Raw genomic sequence first — 20,090 nt, 5'->3', positions numbered from 1 at the left:
CCATACCTGAAGCAAAGATAAAGAAAGTGGAAGTGGCAAATTACCTGGAAAGTAACTGCAGTGAGAACATTTTTCATCAAAAACCTATGGGATGGGACTCCTGGGTGGCTCAGTTGGTTAAGTGACTGCATTCAGCTCAGGTCATAATCGTGGAGTCCTGGGATCAAGCGCCACATTGGGCTCCCCACTCAGCAGGAAGCCTGCTTCTCTCTCTCCCACTCCCCTTCTTGTGTTCCCTCTCTTGCTGTCTCTCCCTCTCTCTGTCAAATAAATAAAATCTTAAAAAAAAAAAAACACCTATGGGACACAATTCAAGCTATATTCAATTGAAAATGAATAACTCGAAAGGGGGAATGAAAATATGGAGGTGGATAATGGGGATGGTAGCATAAGCTTTGTGAATATACTAATAAGAGTCAAATTGTGGCCCTGTTTGACCACAGACGTATGCCCAGGCTTCAGAAGTAAAGAGGTATTTCACAGAATAGCTAGTTTCTAGCTAAAATAATATCATCAAGAATTGAAAAAACAGGGGGCTCCTGGGTGGCTCAGATGCTTAAGCGTTTCCCTTTTGCCCAGGTCGTGATCCTGGAGTCCTGGAATCGAGCCCCATGTCAGGCTCCCAGCTCAGCAGGGAGTTCTGCTTCTCCCTCTCCCACTGCCTCTCTCCATGCTTGTTCTCTGTCTGTCTCTGTCTCTGTATTTTTCTCAAATGAATAAAAAAAAAAATCTTAAAAAAGAATTGGGAAAACAAACACATGCCTGGAAATGAATCTTGAGGGTGCTGAACAGAATATAAGGCTGGATACAGAAGAGTTCGTTGATATGGGACACTGTCCTGTAACGTTCTGCCAAGGACACCTGAGATTGGTCTTAATATATTGTTGTATATATAGAATATATATTGCTGTATAAATGGAATAATTCCTTGAATCTCAGGGGGAAAATACCCATTTTAAATTAGGTGGAGGTGCCATAATTACTCTAGTAATTAAAGAATGTGTCAGACAGTTCAGAGTGGGCATGCGAGACTCTATTTATATCACCAGCTGACTATGGTGCCCAGGAGGGCCTGGAGGACACTCTACTAGAACAATAAGAATTCTCTAGTGAGGGGGTCACTAAGAACCTTAAGAAGCTCAGTGGTGACTGTCTCTTGTAGGCTAGGCTTGCAGTGATGGAAATGAACTCCCTAGTGACAATTAAGATGAGAGGATCCCGAAATATAAGAAGCCAAGCGACAGCATCCAAGACAATGAGAGGCAAGATAGATGTACTTGCCATACTGTAAAACCAGAATGGAAGTGGAGGCCTTAATCCTCTAGGACCTGTAGTGAAGGCTGGCAGACCACAGTGTTCCTAAGGGTGGAATAGATGAATGGGTAGTCAAGTAGGTAGTTTTTGATCTATATAATCTAAAAAGGTCACAGGTGGGAGACGACTGATGTCATCTGTTGCAATAAAAAAAAATATTATAATCCCTCACACTGTTTCCAGACTTGAACCTATTCTCAGGCCTAGAGTCCACTGGCTGAAGACTTCGTTGCAGAAGAACAAGCCAACACCTGATGTGTACTGCAGGGATTTTCCCAGTTCCTTACCCACAAAGGGACCTACAGTTACAGAGTAATTGTCTACTGTGAAAAAGGGAATACTCTTTTTTTGGATGTAGGATCTGACACTGGTCCCAGGGACCCCACTAACATGACCCCTGATTAAAGTGGATCAATCACACACACGTCAGGTACTAAGTGGAGTTCTGGTCCAAGTCTGTGCCACAGTGGGTTCCGTGGGCCCAGGCATCTACTCTGTGGTCATTTTCCTCATTCCATTGAGGATATTATCAAAATGGATATAATTTTCAGCTGACAGAATCATGAGACTAGTTTCCTGCCACGTTATGAAAGCATCATAATGATAGGAATGACCAAGTGAGGGCCTCTGAAACTGCCTCTTGCCTGAGCCAAGATAGCAAAGCAGAAACAGTATTGCATCTTGGATATAATAGAAGAAACCAGGCCAATCTTAAAGACTTGGAGGCTGCCAAGATGCCCAACATCCATGATTCCACTCAGCTCACCATCTGGACCTTGCAAAAATCCTAAAAGTTAGTGGTGGACTATACAACTTATCTAAGTTGGAAGCTCCAGTTACAGTTTCTATACTGAACTGATGTCTTTACCAGACTGGTCAGCAGAGCCCTAGCCAGTTCTTGATATGACAAGCTAATTCTTCTCAATCCTATTGGGAAAGAAGATCAAAGCAGTAGGCAAATACACCTTTATTTGGAACAGACAGAAAAAGGCATTCATGATTTTGCCCAGAGTTGTATTTTATCTCCCATTCTTTGTCATATTTTTATTTTGGTCTTAATATATTGCTGAAATAATAGTCTACAGGAATCCTGACTGGACACTCTGCCAAATATCACCTGATCCGCCACATTAATGAGATCAGATTCATTGGACCAGATAAGCAGGAAGGGGCAAGTACTCTGAATGCCAGACACACACACTTCAGAGGATGGAAATCAATCCCACAAAGACTTGAGAGGCTATTGCACCAGTAAAAATTTTAGATAATCTAATGGTTTGAGGATTTCCAGAACATACCCTCAAAGATGCAGAAGAAGTTCTTGCAATTTGTCCCATGTACACAAAAGCACCGCTCTAGGTAGGCTGTTTCAGATTTTGGAGATAGCCTATGTCTCACTTGGGAATATTTTTCTAATCTGTTTATGGGGTGACTTAGAAGGTCTTGGAGCAAGGGAGGAGTGTGACAGATTCAGACTGGTGTAAGCAATACTCCCTTTGGACCAGTGACCTAGCATATCTCACAGTGCTAGAGGTATCTGTGGTAAATAAGAGTGCTGAGAGGATTTCCTGACAAGCCCCCATAGGAGAATTACAGCACAGACCTCCAGGTTTCTGGAGAAAGACTACGCTGTCTGTAAAAAGCAGCTTCAGGCATACTATGGACATGGTTCATCAAGGGGCTATGTAACTGAACAGAGCTGTCTCTAAGTTGGGTATCGTCAGACCCAGCAAGTCATATGTTAGGGTAGGATCTCATTTCACACGTCCTTGAAGGCAAATTCATCAGCTTATCTGGGCAATTTGACTGTTTTGTAGGTATCACAAAAGAGCAAATTAACTGTTCATGGAGTTTCCAAACTGTGGTCCTATCCCATTTAGTTGAGTGAAATTAAATGTTTTGATGTAGCCGTTGTATGCAAATAATTCCTTAAAACTAGTCTTCCCATTTTCTGTTGTTTTTACCTTTCTTGAAAATCTCTTCCCTACCTTAAAAAATTATATATTTTAAAAATTATCCTATATATCTTGTTAAATCCTGTTATATCCTCCTGTTAAAGAGCTTTGTTCTTTACATGTTGATTTTAATCTGTCTCTATCTTGAATTTATTTATGTGTAATGTGTTGTAGGGACCTACTGTTTTTCCAAATTAAGAGTAAGTTTTTCCATCCTTTACCATTTCCTTTTCCCCAATAATATGAAGAATTCCCTTCCTAATATACTAATTTCTCAAGTATGCATAGTTCTGTTTATGGATTCTCTATAATGTGCAATTGGCTTCCTGTACTAATAGCTCTCTGTTTAATTATTGTGGTTTTATATTACTTCTTGATATCTGGTATGATATTATCTCCTTTAGTGTTCATTTGTTTGTGTGCATTGTATTTTTGGAAGCCTATTATTGTGCAGTTTCTCTTCCAAATAAAATTTTAATTGAAATGTTTATTGAGATAATTATAGATTCTAATGCAATTGTAAGAAACAAAACAGAGAATAACTCTATGTAAATTTTACCCAGTTTCCCCTAAGTAGCAACATTTGTAAAAGCATAATATGTAACATCAAAACAGGGAAATTGATATTGATACAATCCACTGATCTAATTCAGATCTCCCCAGCCAGTTCATTTATGTGTATATGTGTGTTCAGTTCCATACAATTTCATCACATGCATAAGTTCATGTATCCACCACCACATTCAAGACAGTGAGTAGTTCCCAGGCAATTATCTCTCATGTTGCCTTTTAAAAAAAAATACAGATTTGATTGATTGATTGATTGATTGATTGATTTATCTATTTAAGAGAGAGCACAAGCAGGAGAAGGGGCAGAGGGAGAGAGAGAAAGTGAAGCAGACTCCCTGCTCGATCCCAGGACTGTGGGATCATGACTTGAGCCCAATGCATATGCTTAATGACCCGAGCCACCCAGGTGCCTCTTTTTAAAAAATTAAGTAAACTCTACCCCCAGTATGGAGCTTGAACTCATGACCCCCAAGATCAAAAATCACATGCTTTACTGGCCAAGCCAGCCAGGCACCACTGGTGTTGCCTTTTTGTAAACATACTACTTCCCTGGTCCCCCATGGTAGCTGTTAACTGCCTTCTGTTTCTAAAATGCTGTCATTTCAAAGTGCTATATCAAGGGAATTGTTACAGTATCTACTTTTGGAATTGGAATTTATGACTTTCTTCACTCAGAATAATGCCCTGTATATTTATTCAATGTCTATGTTTCAATAATTTGTTGCTCTTTATTGCTGAGTAATATTCCACAGCCTGAAAGTACAGAAGTATGTTAAAACTATTCAGCTCTTAAAGACAGCTGGACCTACAAAAGATAGAAGCAGAAGGAAAACTTCCAGACTCTTTTTATGAAGCCAGTATTACCCTGATCTCCAATCCAGGCAAATACCCCGCTAAAAAAGAGAATTTCAGACCAATATCCCTGATGAATATGGACGCCAAGATCCTTGACAAGATCCCAGCTAATAGGATCCGACAATACATTAAAAAGATTATCCATTATGACGAGGTGGGATTTATCCCTGGGATGCAAGGGTGGTTCAATATTTGCAAATCAATCAATGTGATAGAACAAATCAGTAAGAGAAGAGAGAAGAACTGCATGGTCCTCTCAGTTGATGCAGAAAAAGCATTTGACAAGATAGAGCATCCGTTCCTCATTAAAACACTTCAGAGTATAGGGATAGAGTGAACGTTCCTCAACTTCATAAAATTTATCTATGAAAACCCACAGTGAATATCATCCTCAATGGGGAAAAGCTGACAACCTTCCCTTTGAGATCAGGAACATGACAAGGATGCCCATTCTCACCACTCTTGTTCAACATAGTACTAGAAGTGCTAGCAACAGCAATCAGACAACAGAAAGAAATAAAAGGTATTCAAATTGGCAATGAAGAAGTCAAACTCCCTCTTTGCAGATGATGTGATACTTTATATGGAAAAACCCAAAAGACTCCACTCCAAACTACTAGAACTCATACAGAAATTCAGTAATGTGGCAGGATACAAAATCAATGTACAGAAATCAGTTGCTTTCTAATACACTAACAATGAAAATTAGAAAGGGAAATTGGAGAATTGATTCCAATTACTATAGCACCAAGAGCCATAAGATACCTGGGAATAAACCTAACCAAAGAGGTAAATGATCTGTACTCAAAGAACTACAGAACACTCATGAGAGAAATTGAGGAAGACACAAGAAGATGGAAGAGCATTCCATGTTAATGGATCAGAAGAATAAACATTGTTAAAATGTCTATATTGCCTAGAGGAATCTGTACTTTCAGTGTCATCCCGATGAAAATTTTTCAAAAAGCTGGAACAAACAATCCTAAAATTTGTATGGAACCGGAAGAGACCCTGAATCGCTAAGGAAATGTTGAAAAAACTGGGGGTATCACGTTGCCTGATTTTAAGCTTTACTGCAAAGCTGTGATCACCAAGACAGCATGGTATTGGCACAAAAACAGACACATAGAACAGACACACAGACACCAGTGGAACAGAGTAGAGAGCCCAGATATGGACCCTCAACTCTGTGGTCAAATAATCTTCAACAAAGCAGGAAAAAGTATACAGTGGAAAAAAGACAGTCTCTTCAGTAAATGGTGCTGGGAAAATTGGACAGCTATATATAGAAGAGTTAAACTTGACCATTCTCTTACCCCATACACAAACATAAACTTGAAATGGGTAAAAGACCTCAACGTGGGCAGGAATCTATCAAAATCCTAGAGGAGAATACAGGCAGTAACCTCCTCGACATTGGCCACAGCAACTTCTTTCAAGACATGTTACAAAAGGCAAAGGAAACAAAAGTGAAAATGAACTTTTGGGACTTCATCAAGATCCAAAATTTCTGCACAGCGAAGAAAACAGTCAACAAAACAAGGAGGCAACCCACAGAATGGGAGAAGATATTCACAAGTGACACTATAGACAAAGGGTTGATATCCAAGATCTATAAAGAACTCCTCAAACTCAACACACACAAAACAGATAATCATGTCAAAAAATGGGCAGAAAACATGAACAGATACTTCTCCAAAGAAGACATAAAAATGGCTAACAGACACATGAAAAAATGTTCATCATCAGCCATCAGGGAAATCAAATCAAAACCACATTGAGATATGACCTTACATCAGTTAGAATGGCCAAAATCATCAAGACAATAAATAAGTGTTGGGGAGGATGTGGAGAAAGGGGAACCCTCTTACACTGTTGGTGAGAATGCAAGTTGGTGCAGTCACTTTGGAAAACAGTGTAGAGATTCCTTAAGAAATTAAAAATAGGGCTACCGTATGACCCTGGAATTGCACTACTGGGTATTTACTCCAAAGATACAGATGTAGTGAAAAAAAGGGCAACCTGTACCCCAGTGTTCACAGCAGCAATGGCCACAGTCACCAAACTGTGGAAAGAGCCAAGATGCCCTTCAACAGACTAATGGATAAAGGAGATATGGTCCATATGTACAATGGAGTATTAGGCCTCCATCAGAAAGGATGAATACCCAACTTTTGTATCAACATGGATGGGACTGGAAGAGATTATGCTGAGTGAAATAAGTCAAGCAGAGAGAGTCAATTATCATATGGTTTCACTTACTTGTGGAGCAGAAGGAGTAAGATAGAGGACATTAGGAGATGGAGAGGAGAAGTGAGTTGAGGTTGGAGGAAGTCAGAGAGGGAGAGTAACCGTAAGAGACTGTGGACTCTGAAAAACAAACTGAGGGTTTTGGAGGGGAGAGAGGGTGGGGGTTGGGTGACCCTGGTGGTGGGTATTAAGGAGGGCAATTATTGCATGGAGCACTGCATATGGTGCATAAACAATAAATTTTAGAACACTGAAAAAAATAAAATTAAAAAAAAAAAAGAAGACAGCTGGACCAATTCCAGTTTGGGACTATTACAAATAAAGGTACTAGGAACATTCATGTACAGGTTCTTGTGTAAACATAAATTTCCATTCCTCTAGAATAAATGACCAAGAGTCTAATCTCTGGTTGATATGGGAATTAGGTATATAAGTTTTTAAGAGATTGACAAACTGGGGTGCCTGTGTGGCTCCATCAGTTAAATGCCAGATTCTTGATTGTGGCTCAGATCATGATCTCAGGCTTCTGAGATGGAGCCCCACCTTGGGCTCCGCACTCAGTCGGGAGTCTGCTTGTCTCTCTCTCCCTCTCCCTCTGCCCCTCCCACTCATGCATGCATTCCCTTGCTCACTCTCTCTTGCTCAAATAAATCAATCTTAGAAAAGAAATTAACAAACTGTTTTCCAGACAGGCTGTATCATTTCACACTCTCATCAGCAATATGTAAGTGATTTCTGAGAGCAAAATCTTTTAAATTTGAAGAAGTCCAATTTATCAATTTTTCTTATGCTTCATGCTTTGGATGGCAATTCTAACAACTCTTTAAATAGCTCTAGGTCCCCCCAATGTTTTTTCCTATTTTTTTAAAAATAGTTTTATGTTGTATCTTTTAGTCTGTGACTCTTTTGCAGGTAATTTTAAAAAAATTATTCTTAATATATTTTAGAGAGAGAGAGAGAGGGGAGAGAGGAGCAAAAGGGAGGGAGGGAGAGAATCCCAAGCAGGCTCCACACCCAGAGTGGATCCTCTACATAGGGCTTGATTTCACCACCCTGAGGTCATGACTTAAGGTGACATCAAGAGTTGGATTCCTAACAGACTGAGCCACCTGGGTGTACATTTTGCAGTTAATTTTTGTGTACAGTATGAAGTTTGAGTCAAGTTTCTCTTTATTTTTTGCCTGGGGATGTTCAATTGCTCCATACCATTTGCTAAAAAGGCTATCATTTTTTAGTTGTTTCTGCATTTTTGTCAAAAACTAGTTGAGCATAGCAGTACCTAGGTGACTCAGTCAGTTAAGCATCTGCCTTCAGCTCAGGCCCTGATCTCAGGGTCCTGGGATTGAGCCCCACTTTAATCTCCCTGCTCAGCCAGGAGTCTGCATCTCCCTCTCCCCCGCCTGTCTCCCCATCTTGTGCGCACTCTCTCTCTCTCTGAAAAAAATAAAACCTTTTAAAAAAATTTGTTGAGCATACTTGCATGGGTCTACTTCTGAATTCTCTATTCTGTTCCATCCCTCTGCCAATCTATACCATGTTGATAACTCTAGCTACATATTAAGTTTAATATCATGTAGAATGGTTTCTTCCATTTTATTCTTCTTAATCAAGATTACTTTGGCTATTTTTATGTTTGTGGGAGTTTCTGTATAATTTCAGAATAACTTTGTTGAGATTTTCATAGGAATTACATGCAGGCTCTAGAACAATTTGGAAAGGGATGATATCTTCAGTGTGTTAAATTTTGTAATCCATTACAAGTTATGTCTCTTCATTTATTTAGATCTTCTTTGATTTCTTCTTTTGTCAGAATTTCATAATAATCAAATCCTACACATGTTTTGTTAAATGTATACCTAGGTGTTTCGTTTTCTTTGAAGGAACTAAAATGGTATTGTATTTTAAATTTTGGTTTCCATGTGTTTATAATTAGTTCATGGGAACATGATTGGTTTTGGTATGTTGATCTTGTGTCCTGTAACCTTGCTGAATTAACTTACTAGTTCTTGGAGTGTTTCTCTTTGTTTTTGGTTTGTTTGTTTGTTTTTTTTCCTTTTCCTTTTTGTTTTTGTTTTGGTAGATGCCTTCAAATAGTCTCCATGGACAATCATGTCATTTGTAAATAGAGATGGTTTTATTTCTTCTTTTCTAACAGGTATGTCTTTTATTTCCTTTTCTTACCTTATTTCACTGGCTAGAATTTCCAATATTATATTGAACAAGAGTTGTTTGAGTGAATGGACATTCCCGCTTTTTTCCTCATCTTAGGGGGAAAGCATTACATCTTTCACCATTAAATATGATGATAGTTGTAGGTTTTGGGTAGGCTTTCTTTATCAAGTTGGGGCATTTTCCCTCTTTCTTATCTTGGTGAAAATTTTTATATGAGTAAGTGTTGGATCTGTTAAATGCTACAGAGGGGAAGTGGCATCATCTGACATGATCATATAATTTTTCTTTTTAATTTGCTGATATGATGACTTATACTGATTAATTTTCAAATACTTAAACAGTCTTACATACCTGAAATAAATCCCACTATGGTCATAATATATAATTCTTTTTACACATTATTGGATTTACCTTGCTAATATTTTATTGAAGATTATTGTGTCTATGTTCATTAGAGATACTGGTTATTGTAATTTTCTCATTTTGTACCATTTTTGTCTGCTTTTGGGTTGGAGTAATAGTGTCCTCATAGAATTCAGAAGTGTCCCCCCTTTTCTTTTCAGGAAGAAATTTTGTAAAATTGATGCTAATTCTTTAAATATTTGATAGGGTTCTCCAGTGAAACCATCTGGGTCTGGGGATTTATTTTCTGGGAGCTTTGAAATTATGAAGTCAATTTCTTCAATGACTATTCAGATTATATATATCATCTTCATTGAATTTTGAGAGTTTATGGGTCTTGAGGAGTTAATTTATTTCTTCTAAGTTGTTGATTTGTGAATATAAAATTACTTAGATTATTCCTTTATTACCTTTTTAATGGCTGTAGGATCTGTAGTGCTATTCCCTACTTCATTTTTTTTTATTAAAAATTTTATTTATTTATTTGAGAGAGAGAGAGATAGTGAGAGAGAGCATGAGAGGGGAGAAGGTCAGAGGGAAAAACAGACTTCCCGAGGAGCTGGGAGCCCGATGTGGGACTCAATCCCAGGATTCCAGGATCATGACCTGAGCCGAAGGCAGTCGTTTAACCAACTGAGCCACACAGGTGTCCCCCCCCCACTTCGTTTTTTATATTGGTGGTTTGTCTTCCTTTGATTTTTGCCATCTTACTGGAGGTATATCAGGTTTTTTTTTTTTTAATTTAATTTTATTTGACAGAGATCACAAGTAGGCAGAGAGGCAGGCAGAGAGAGGAGGAAGCAGGCTCCCTGCTGAGCAGAGAGCCAGATGCAGGGCTCCATCCCAGGACCCTGAGATCATTATCTGAGCTGAAGGCAGAGGCTTTATCCCACTGAGCCATCCAGGCGCCCCTGGAGGTACATCAGTTTTGTTGAAATTTTTAGAGTCAGTTTTTGTTTTGTTCTCTTATTCTCTTATATTCAATTTCATTGACTTCTGCTCTCTATTTCTCCCTTCCTTCTTTTTGTTTTGAGTTTATTTTGTTCCTTTTTTAGTCTCTTGAGATAGACATTTAGTGCTATTAATCTTCCTCCTAGTACTGTTTTATTGACATTATATGTTGTATTTTCTTTTTATTCAGTTCTACATATTTTTAAATTTCTTTTGGGACTTTCCATTTGACCTAAGTATTATTTAGAAGTGTGTGGTATAATTTTCATGGGTTTAGACATTTTTCCATTGTCTTTCTGTTATGGATTGCTAGCTTCATTCCATTATTACCACAGAACACAGTCTGTATTATTTCCATTCTTTTAAATTTATTGAGATTTGTTTTATGGCTAAAGATAGGGACTGTTTTCACTAATGTTCCATGTGCAGTTGAGACAAAAATGTGTATTACGTTGTTGTTTGGCAGAATGCTCTATAAATGTCAACTGGAACCTATTGGTTGATTGTGCCGTGTAGAGCTCCTATATCCTTGCTGATTTTTTTCCCCAGTAATATTACTGGTAGCTGAGAAAGGGGTGTTGAAGTCCCTAATTATAACTGCAGATTTCCCCAGAGAACCAGTTTTCATCCCTTAGGGAGAATATTTCCCCCAATGATCTAAAAAAGAACTTGAGGAAGACTTATGTATACATGTTCCAGCTGTTCCTCTGGTCTCTGATAAGATTATAGTTCTCCATCCACTCTGAAACTAAGTGAGAAAACATGATTTGATTTAAACACTAGAGTGTGAAAGGAAGTGCCATGTGTCACTTCCAGCTAGAAGCTCTAAGAGTGCACGAGTCTCCAGCTCTCTTCCTTCTGCTCCTCTAATTCTGGAAAAACATGGTGCTTGGTCTCCAGTAACCAGGATGCCTGAGTGAGAACAACAGGCAGGGCTTCTCTCAAAGCTCACAGTGTGCCACATTTATTAGTGAGAAAGAAACTTCTGCTATGAACAGCCACTGAGATTTAGTGGGAGTGGGGGCAGGGTGTTTGTTACTATGGCAAAACCTACCCCATCCTGACTTATACAGTATTGGTTGGGGAAAAAAGTCAGAGGCATAAAATTAACTCTTCTCATCGTAATTTAAGTTTAACCTAGTCCTCACAAGGAAAAACTCCCATAAAGCTTTAAAACATAATTATAATACAACTTTTCCAAGTTTATTGCTTAATATTTGCCTTCTTATTTGTCTTATTACATATTAAATTTTAAAATGTACATAAAAACAAAAGTTCACTACTCTAGAACTCTTAAGTTAGAAATTTAATTTAAACATAGACCCACATGGAGGTATGTGTTTGGGAGGAAGGGAGACCTGCCAGCATTCTCTGAAGGCTCAATGCTTTTCTCCACTTTTTTCTTGCCGGGCATATGGTAATGGATAATGGATTTCATCACCAGTGAAAAATAAAATTATGTGTTTATTGGATTCATGTGACCTTTTCCTCCAACAATCTTAGGACACTGAACTTTTAGCACATCCATTCCTTAAGTAATTTTAACATGCAGAGAAGATGAGAAGGTCAGACAATTACAAGAAGTCAGCTAGCCAATGTCAGTGGAATACATTAAGTGTCAGTAGAGTTCCTATTTCAGATATTAAAAAACAGGACATAAGGCTACAGTGTAGAGGGGATGAGGCAAGAGGCATGCTGGGAAATATGCTAAAGAATCCCAGGGAATCTGGCAGAGCAGTCAGCCCTCTCTGAGAGGATAGGGAAGAATTAAAGAGCCATGTTTTCTAAAATAAAAATTTAGGATTTTTATCAATAAATCTACCTAATACAGGATCTTTACTTACATTCAAATGCTTCTGTTTCTTGTATGAATTCAGCCATTTGTAAAAGTAGATAAGTCTTTTCCATCTGCTCCATTAATGAGTATTGTTTGTTTCCTTTCACTGCACAAACTTTTTGCAGCACATTGTGAATTTCTTCTCCTCCTCCTCCTTCTCCTTCTTCTTCTTCTTCTTCCTCCTCCTCTTCTTCTCCTTCTTCTTCTCCTTCTCCTTCTTCTTCTTCTTCTTCTTCTTCTTCTTCTTCTTCTTCTTCTTCTTCTTCTTCTTCTTCTTCTTTTGCTCTGACCACTGACACAACTTATAGTAATGAAAATGGGTTCAATCCAGAAAACAGCCACTACCAGTATTGTAGGAGTAAAGGGATTTACTGTAAGAAATAGGGCTTCTGTACATGTGGGGCAGCTGAGGGAGGGAGGCTCTGGATACTGCAGGGAAAGACCAGAGAAATAGTCCGCTAAGGACTTCAGCCTGAGGATCTGGGGCAGGGCGGGAGCTATTGTCAGCACAAAGCCCAAGAAGCCATCACCCCTAGCCACCATGTCCTGAGAAGGACGGCTTAGCTTTCTAAATCCCATGCGAGTTCCTCCCGGGGCAGAAATCTAACCCTGAACTGAACAGGGCGTTCTGGGTAACACGGTGGCCAACAGTGGAAAAGAGACATGGTCCTGTTGAGATGTCCAGAGCACCCAGCACAGTCAAGTACACAATGAAAAAAAAGAACTCTTTATTGAAAATAAGCCTTGCTTATTTTTGTTAAAAAGATTTTATTACTTATTTGAGAGAAAGGGAGGGGAGCACGCAGGGAGAATGAGAGGAAGAAGCAGACTTCCCACTAAGCAAGAAGCCCTATGTGGGATTCGATCCCAGGATCCCAGGATAATTGGGGTGCTGGCTAGTGGTAGCATAAAATCAAGAGCTGAGTTTAGTACATTTTTCTTTTTGAAGAACAAAAGAGCAGCTGATATGTCTATGATTTCTCCCGAAATTATTTCCATTTGATTTTAGAAGTGTGTTTGCAACAAAGAAAAGCCCTAATTTTCATGGTCAGGGAGGCCCCCTGGCCTTAAGGCCTTGGTGATCGAGGCCAGACAATGGCAGTTGTCTGTTTTGAGCCATCTATTGTGTAATAAGTTAATTAAAGCTGCCCTCTTCTTCTGGTTCTAAAACATAATTTGGCTCTGAAGCATGAGAAAGTCCGTGGACTGTTATTTGCCCTAGAACTGAAAACTTGGCTTGCCATCCAAGTTTAGAAAATGAATACATGAGCCTTCAAACTATTTATCTACAAATAATATATAGAGAGAGGCACAAGACAGTTGTCAAAATGAAGTTTAAAACAAGCAGAAAGAAAAATTGCAAGCTTTGATTAAAGATTCTGCCAGTATTCTGGTTTGAGGGTCCCAGAAGACAGAAAAGAGGCTCCTTGTGGTTTAGAGCAGTGGGGAGAGGGAGGACAAATGGGACATGAAGAACAGTAGGGAAGCTGGTGGAGAGGAGACAGCCAAGATGCTGCTAGAACGATCTAAGCTGTAAGTGAACCAGGAGAACAGCCTGTGACTGGCTTCTGTAATTGAGCAGAACAGAAATTCGGTTTAGCTCTTTCTAGGAATGAGGACAAGCGGAAGGCTTGTTCACTGGCATAATTCCTTCCCTCATGCCCCAGTTCACTCTTGAGTACGTCTGGGTGGATGATACTTGTTTAAGTTAACAACCTAGATTTTAGCCATTTTCTTATAGAGAAATCTCCTCCTCGAACGAAACCTAAACAGCATCTCTATGTGGCTCATTTCCCGTTTAGGAGCCCCCTTTCCTCTCAGATGATGTGGAACTCTACTATCACCAGGTGGCAACTCACAACTTTGCAGGTGAGAGAAAGCAGAAGAAAGCCGGTTCTTTTCAAGCAGTACTGTAACCACAGTTATCTTTGACAGTAGAGCCAGAACTTCCGGGACAAAATGTATTTCAGATTGGGGCCTGCTTACACAAGTTCTGAAAAAATGATACTGATAGTTCCTTCCAAGTGTTAAAAAATGCAAATTTAGATTCACTGTACCTATAGCTTTCCCAAGATTTTATTTTCCTCTTTAAAATGCCTGTCAGTATAGAGAAAGCAGACTAGAACTCTGTCCATAGGACCTTCATCGTTATCATGATGTTGAATTGTGACCTGTCCGCTCAAAGAGGATTTAGCTTACAGTGAGAGGCCGACAGCCCCCACCCCTCAGCACAGTTTCTACTCTACTTTGCTGTAAGAGGGTTTCAGTCCCAGTCTCCTATGACATAGAAGAACAAGAACTGTCTCCCAGGGACTTTGTAAGGATTCAAGGACATAACATGTGAAAATGAGTTGTACGGTGCCTGCCACATGGTAGATGCCATTTTTTAAGCATTTATTTATTTTTATTATGTTCAGTTAGCCTCTGTATAGTACAGCATTAGTTTTTGATTTAGTGTTCAATGACTCATGATTACGTATAATATCCAATGATCATCACAATGTGTGCCCTCCTCAATACGCATCACCCGTGTTATCCCATCCCCCCACCCACCTCCCCTCTGAAACCCTCAGTTTGTTTCCCAGAGTCCAGAGTTTTTCATGGTTTGTCCCCCCCCTCTGATTTCTCCCTCTTTATCTTTCCCTCCCTTCCCCTATGGTCCTCCGTGCTGTTCCTTATGTTCCACCTATGAGGTAGATGCCATTTAAATGAAAGTTGGCCTTCATACGTGCAATTTAGGTAACAGCAGTAGGGATGGCTGCCATTTGTTGAGCTATGGACTGGATGTTGTACTTACTGGTTTCATGCCTAAAACGGCCCTATAAGGAAAATGAGGCTCTTGTACTAACTTGCCCCTGATCCCACATTCAGTATGTGAGGGCACTGGATATCCAAGCTCTGGACTTGAACACTTTTACTGGCATGCCATCCTGGCCTTGATTCTTCAAGCCAGATATGAAATCCCATCATATGTCCTGCAGCCTTGGAATTACTTGGAGGGGTGGGGGCTGAACTCCTATGGGGGAAGAGATCCTGGGGTTTTCTTGCATTTGGTTTTTGAAGCTAGGATGCAACACTGGTAAACCCTGAAGGTTCAGGCTGACTGGGAAGGGCAGACTTGGGGGGCACACACTGAAAGTGGTCTGCCTTTCTCCTGAGGCACAGGGGTCGTGAGGTCATAGCCTTTTGTACGATACACACGAGAATACACAAATATGAAGACATTTTAAAAAGTTAATCTTGGGGCACCTGGGTGGCTCAGTGGGTCAAACCTCTGCCTTCAGCTCAGATCATGATCTCAGGGTCCTGGGATCGAGTCCCACATTGAGCTCTCTAGGGAGCCTGCTTCCCCTCTCTTTCTGCCTGCCTCTCTGTCTACCTGTGATCTCTCTCTCTGTCAAATAAATAAATAAAATCTTTAAAAAAATTAATCTTATTCTGAGACTTGATGCCCAGATACATATCTGACTGGCTCTTGTCTCCCTAGATTTTCCTTTCACTTGACACCCTTGACAAAATCCTCTTTTGGTTCCTGACCGTTTCTCCAAGTCCCAGAAAATCCTGGTCCCATCTTCCAAAGTCTTCATACTGTCCTTCCTTCCTTCCTTCCTTCCTTCCTTCCTTCCTTCCTTCCTTCCTTCTTGGGACATTTGCTTAGTATCCTTGAGACTTCCAGAGCTTTTACACTTATATCTTAGGAATTGAATAGCTGGTGTGTTTTTATTTCTTAAGAGGGATCCCATAAGGAAGCTTGGGCCTATGGCAGAGCCCTCGACTAAAGCTTGCATTAAGGAGCACTCAGCAACTGACTGTGTCCCTCCATTACAGGGTTGATGCCCTTGCAGGTAAACAGAAACTTCTTGGTCAAAGATCATGAAGAACAGTTTTCCTCTTGAAAAGATCTCTTTACTCTTTCTTATGTCAAGTGTATGAAATGTTTCCCAAATGAAAAAGGTTAAAGAAGTTATTGTTTGTAAATGGACTTTCTGTATATGACTGATACCAGTTGATCGTACCTTGATATTTTGTATTAGTCAGCACTCTCCAGAGAATCAGAACTAATAGAGAAAGAGTATGTGTGTGTGTGTTCTGTTCATATCCTCCATTACTGGCACAAGGCTCACCCACATCAAGGAGGACAATCTGCTTTCCTCAACCTACTGGTCCAAATGTCCAAATGTTGATCTCACTCAGGTAGCCTCTCACAGAAACACCTGCAATAATATTTGGCCAAACATGTGGGTACCCTGTGGCTCAATTAAGTTGACATAAAATTAACCATCACAATATTCCATAACTGATCACATTTAATCTGATTAAACTTCATTTGCAGCTTCTATGAAGGCTCTTAAGAGCATAGCTATTAGTTATAAATTTTAAAACCCTGTTTTTTTTTAATTGATTCTGAATCAGTTCTCTATCAAAACATCCTTGGCTGTGTACTTCAGGCTCTTTTCAAGGTTTGGGTCGTAGACATTTCAAAGAGAGAGAAAAACAGCCCTGATATCTGGGAGCTAGCTCAATACTGTCTTCTAGGCCTTATTGTGCCTATGAGCTGGACTTGGCATTTTTCTATTAAACATGAACAGGCTCTCAGAATGTCAAAATCAGACCGCTCTACAATCATCATGGATCAAGGCAAAAACAACAAAACCACTCTCCAGTTGTGTTTGAAAACACAGAAAAAAATGAACTCTGTCTAAACCATAAAATGACCAAACTATCTCCCTGTCCTGGCTAATATGAATGATTGTTTCTTTCTTAACAATTATAGATTAAGCCTAACTCTAACCTTCCCTCTTTCTAGATAAGGCTTATTCAGATACTCAGCCATAGAATTACCCCCGTTTCCTGACAGCACTGAATCTAAAGCCACTTCCTTAAACTTTCCCCAAACCCTGTAAGTTCTTTCTGACATTTATTCCTAAGTTGTCCCATGGTTCCCCATGTTATGTGTTGCTGCAATGAGTAATAATCCAACACATTCCATTATAGATAGTCCTTGGTTCAAGGGCATTAACAAATTTGGAACTCTGCTGAGATTCAGCTGAACCTCCCCGGCATTTCTCCCATCATGTATGTTCTCCCTCACAGCAACCCGTAATCATCCAATTTGTTCAGCAACATTTAGATTTCTGGTGGTCTTTGGCTGGAGGACATTGGCCAAAGCATGATTCAGTCAATGATGACTCCTAACATGTTGACAGAGGCAAGCTTTGAATTTATGTTTTCTGAGAATAATCCATGATTTTTTACTTATTAATTTTTTTTTAATCATTCCAAACTGTCATTTTCATTTTATATGGTATAGATTCTCCCCAAAGACTGTTTCTCAAGTTGACCTCAAGAGGGCAGGCTTGAATAAAAGATATTTCCATTTCTAAATTCTGGGCTTTTGAAAAGTTCTCTTTGAAGTTAAAGTTACAAATGATCTTTTTCTCACCTCATATTGACTCTTTAAAAAATTCTGGCTTTGTTTCTTCTGTCTTTATTTTTTTCATTATTTCCTCAAGGCCCTGAGATTTTACTCTAGTTTTTTCTCAAGATACCAAATCCAGTTGTGAGAATTTAGTAGCCTCTTAAAATGGAGACAAATGGAAAAAGAGATACATTTAGGCAAATATTGTAATAGGATGGGGTCAGGGATTCACATTCTGCACTGTCCCTATGAGAAGGCTTAATTATTATCAGTAAGATCTTAATTGCAAGAAGCATTAGAATATTAGGTCTAAGTTACTATCCTGTCTACCGTGATTTTACACTGAATTTTTGGAATGAATTTATTCACTGTCCTAGTATGCCACAAAAGAGTGGAGACTAATGTAGGAATCCCAACCAGTGGTTTCATAATATAGTATCTAAAATTCTCCCCAAAGAAGTAAAACGTTTTGATTCAATTTGGTCTTTAAAAAAATATACTGTTTTCTCCCTTATCCTCAGGTGACATAGCATGGTAGTTAAGTACATAGGTTAGCCAGCCAAACTCAAGTTCACTGTCTATGTGACCATGTGTGTGTTATTTAACTTCTCTGAATCCCCTTTGTAAAATGCTAATCACTCACAGGGTTGATGGGAAATTCAAATTAGATCATGAATGGAAAGCACCTAGCACAGCTGAATAAATGACAGGTTTTATCATTATTTTGAGGGAAGGAGGAAGGGGGTGAGGTGAGTAGTGTTGCAAAAAACACTATGAATTATAACAACTCCAACAAGATGAAAAAAAAATGTACTGTTTTTAAAAAAATCTGTGATCAGAAGACTCCCACAAGTGGTTAGAAGACTCAGGTTTTAGCACCGACTCTTCTAATGACTTGTGAAATATGAAGCAAATTATCTCATGACTAGAACTCAGTTTCCTCACCTATGTCTGTGACCGCAAATGTGGATCAAATATGAGGAAGCCTTTTCTGAATGTTCTGTTCTGCATAAGATGCCTCAGACCCTTTGATGATTCTGGGGCTAGGGTGAGGGGGAAAGCCCCAGTAATTGGTCTCATTGAGATCCCCATCAGCCTAACAGAATAAGGGCTTGGAAATATTAAAATTAATTTAGAACAAATATAATTATTTATACTTGTGATAAATGCCAATGTCCACTCATTCATGCACACAGATTAATTTTATATTCAGTCTCCTGTCTTGTGGGCTTTCAAGGAGTAAAGAAGGACGTTGGCCTGTTAAGTGTATTTGCTGACTCTGCATAGCTGAAGGAACAGGTGCAGAAAAGGGAGCTAATTCTAAACCTAATGTGGACATCTGGGCAGCAACTGGTAACAAAGATTTGATGTCAGAGTCATGGGAATTTAAGGAAGTACCCAGATTTCACTGAGATCATCTGTTATTTTTATTTGAAGTAGGTGCTGGTAATGAGTGCAATTCACTTTCTGCTCTCACCAGACTTCTCAAAAGAGGTACTAAATGGGGACCAATTGATGGGCTGAAGAGTACCTGTCTCTGTCTTCAGGGCAGAAAATGCTACTAGCCTAGAGTCATGGAACCAAAGGAGGAAGACAATTAGTCCTTTGTTACAGAAAGCTGCCTGAGAAGTTTTAACTAGGAATTACGGATACTTTTTCTTTCTGAAATATTGTCAATTTTGGAGTGCTTTCACAAGGTGTAATATTTACAGCAACCCCTTGACTTACCCAGGCGTGTTTTGTTCTGTTTTTGTTTTTTGTTTTTTCTCTTCCTTGATTTGTAGGCTCACAATTCTGAATACTAAATTATCAACTCAGGAAGACAGTGAGAATTCATTGGACATTGAGCAAAGCAAACCTCTTCGTCAAAATTATACTACAAGTCAGGAAATCACCAGGAGTGCTGTTCTTTCACAAGAAAATGTATGTACCAATAACAGCAGTGGACACTGGGGGGCAGTAATACACAGCATGTGCAACTTGTTTTCTTGAACCGTACTAATTAAATAAAGCTAATTAAATGTTGGTTTTCTAAGTCTCCACTCTCAGAAGGAACTTCTCCAATACTTTCTGTTGTTCAAGAGATATACAGATATATGTGATCCAAAGCGTTGTTCATTTGGACTTTAAGTCAATCAGAGGATCTGATTCAGTTTGAGAATTCAGTTTTCACTTTGACAATTGATGGGACTTTCCAAATTACGTTGCCTTTTTACCTCTTAGACTCCAAATTAGGACAGACTTTTTTTTTTAATTGGCTTGTCTCATTTTCATGGTAGAATCACCAAAAACTGTCTTTAACTACTTATCTCAGTGTTCCTAAATAAGAACATTCCCGTTTCAGAGGAGTGAGACAGCCTGTGCC

The 20,090-nt window shown here is 39.2% G+C and overlaps 1 protein-coding gene across 1 annotated transcript in view; it reads left to right on the top strand.

Moving 5' to 3' along the window:
- Positions 1-19,538, top strand: part of CNTLN (centlein) — a 307,186-nt gene extending 287,648 nt beyond the window's left edge. The window contains exons 26-27 of the mRNA XM_032880530.1: positions 14,109-14,175; positions 19,510-19,538. Coding sequence (XP_032736421.1) covers positions 14,109-14,175; positions 19,510-19,523 — 81 coding nt within the window. The 3' untranslated portion in view covers positions 19,524-19,538. The remainder of the gene's footprint in view (positions 1-14,108; positions 14,176-19,509) is intronic.
- Positions 19,539-20,090: the final 552 nt, after the last annotated feature.

The sequence above is a fragment of the Lontra canadensis genome, unplaced genomic scaffold, assembly GCF_010015895.1.
Source record: "Lontra canadensis isolate GAN:19392208 unplaced genomic scaffold, GSC_riverotter_1.0 scaffold70, whole genome shotgun sequence".
Lineage (NCBI taxonomy): Eukaryota > Metazoa > Chordata > Mammalia > Carnivora > Mustelidae > Lontra > Lontra canadensis.
The sequence above is the reverse complement of the archived record's forward strand: the minus strand, read 5'-3'. Positions and strand labels throughout refer to the sequence as shown.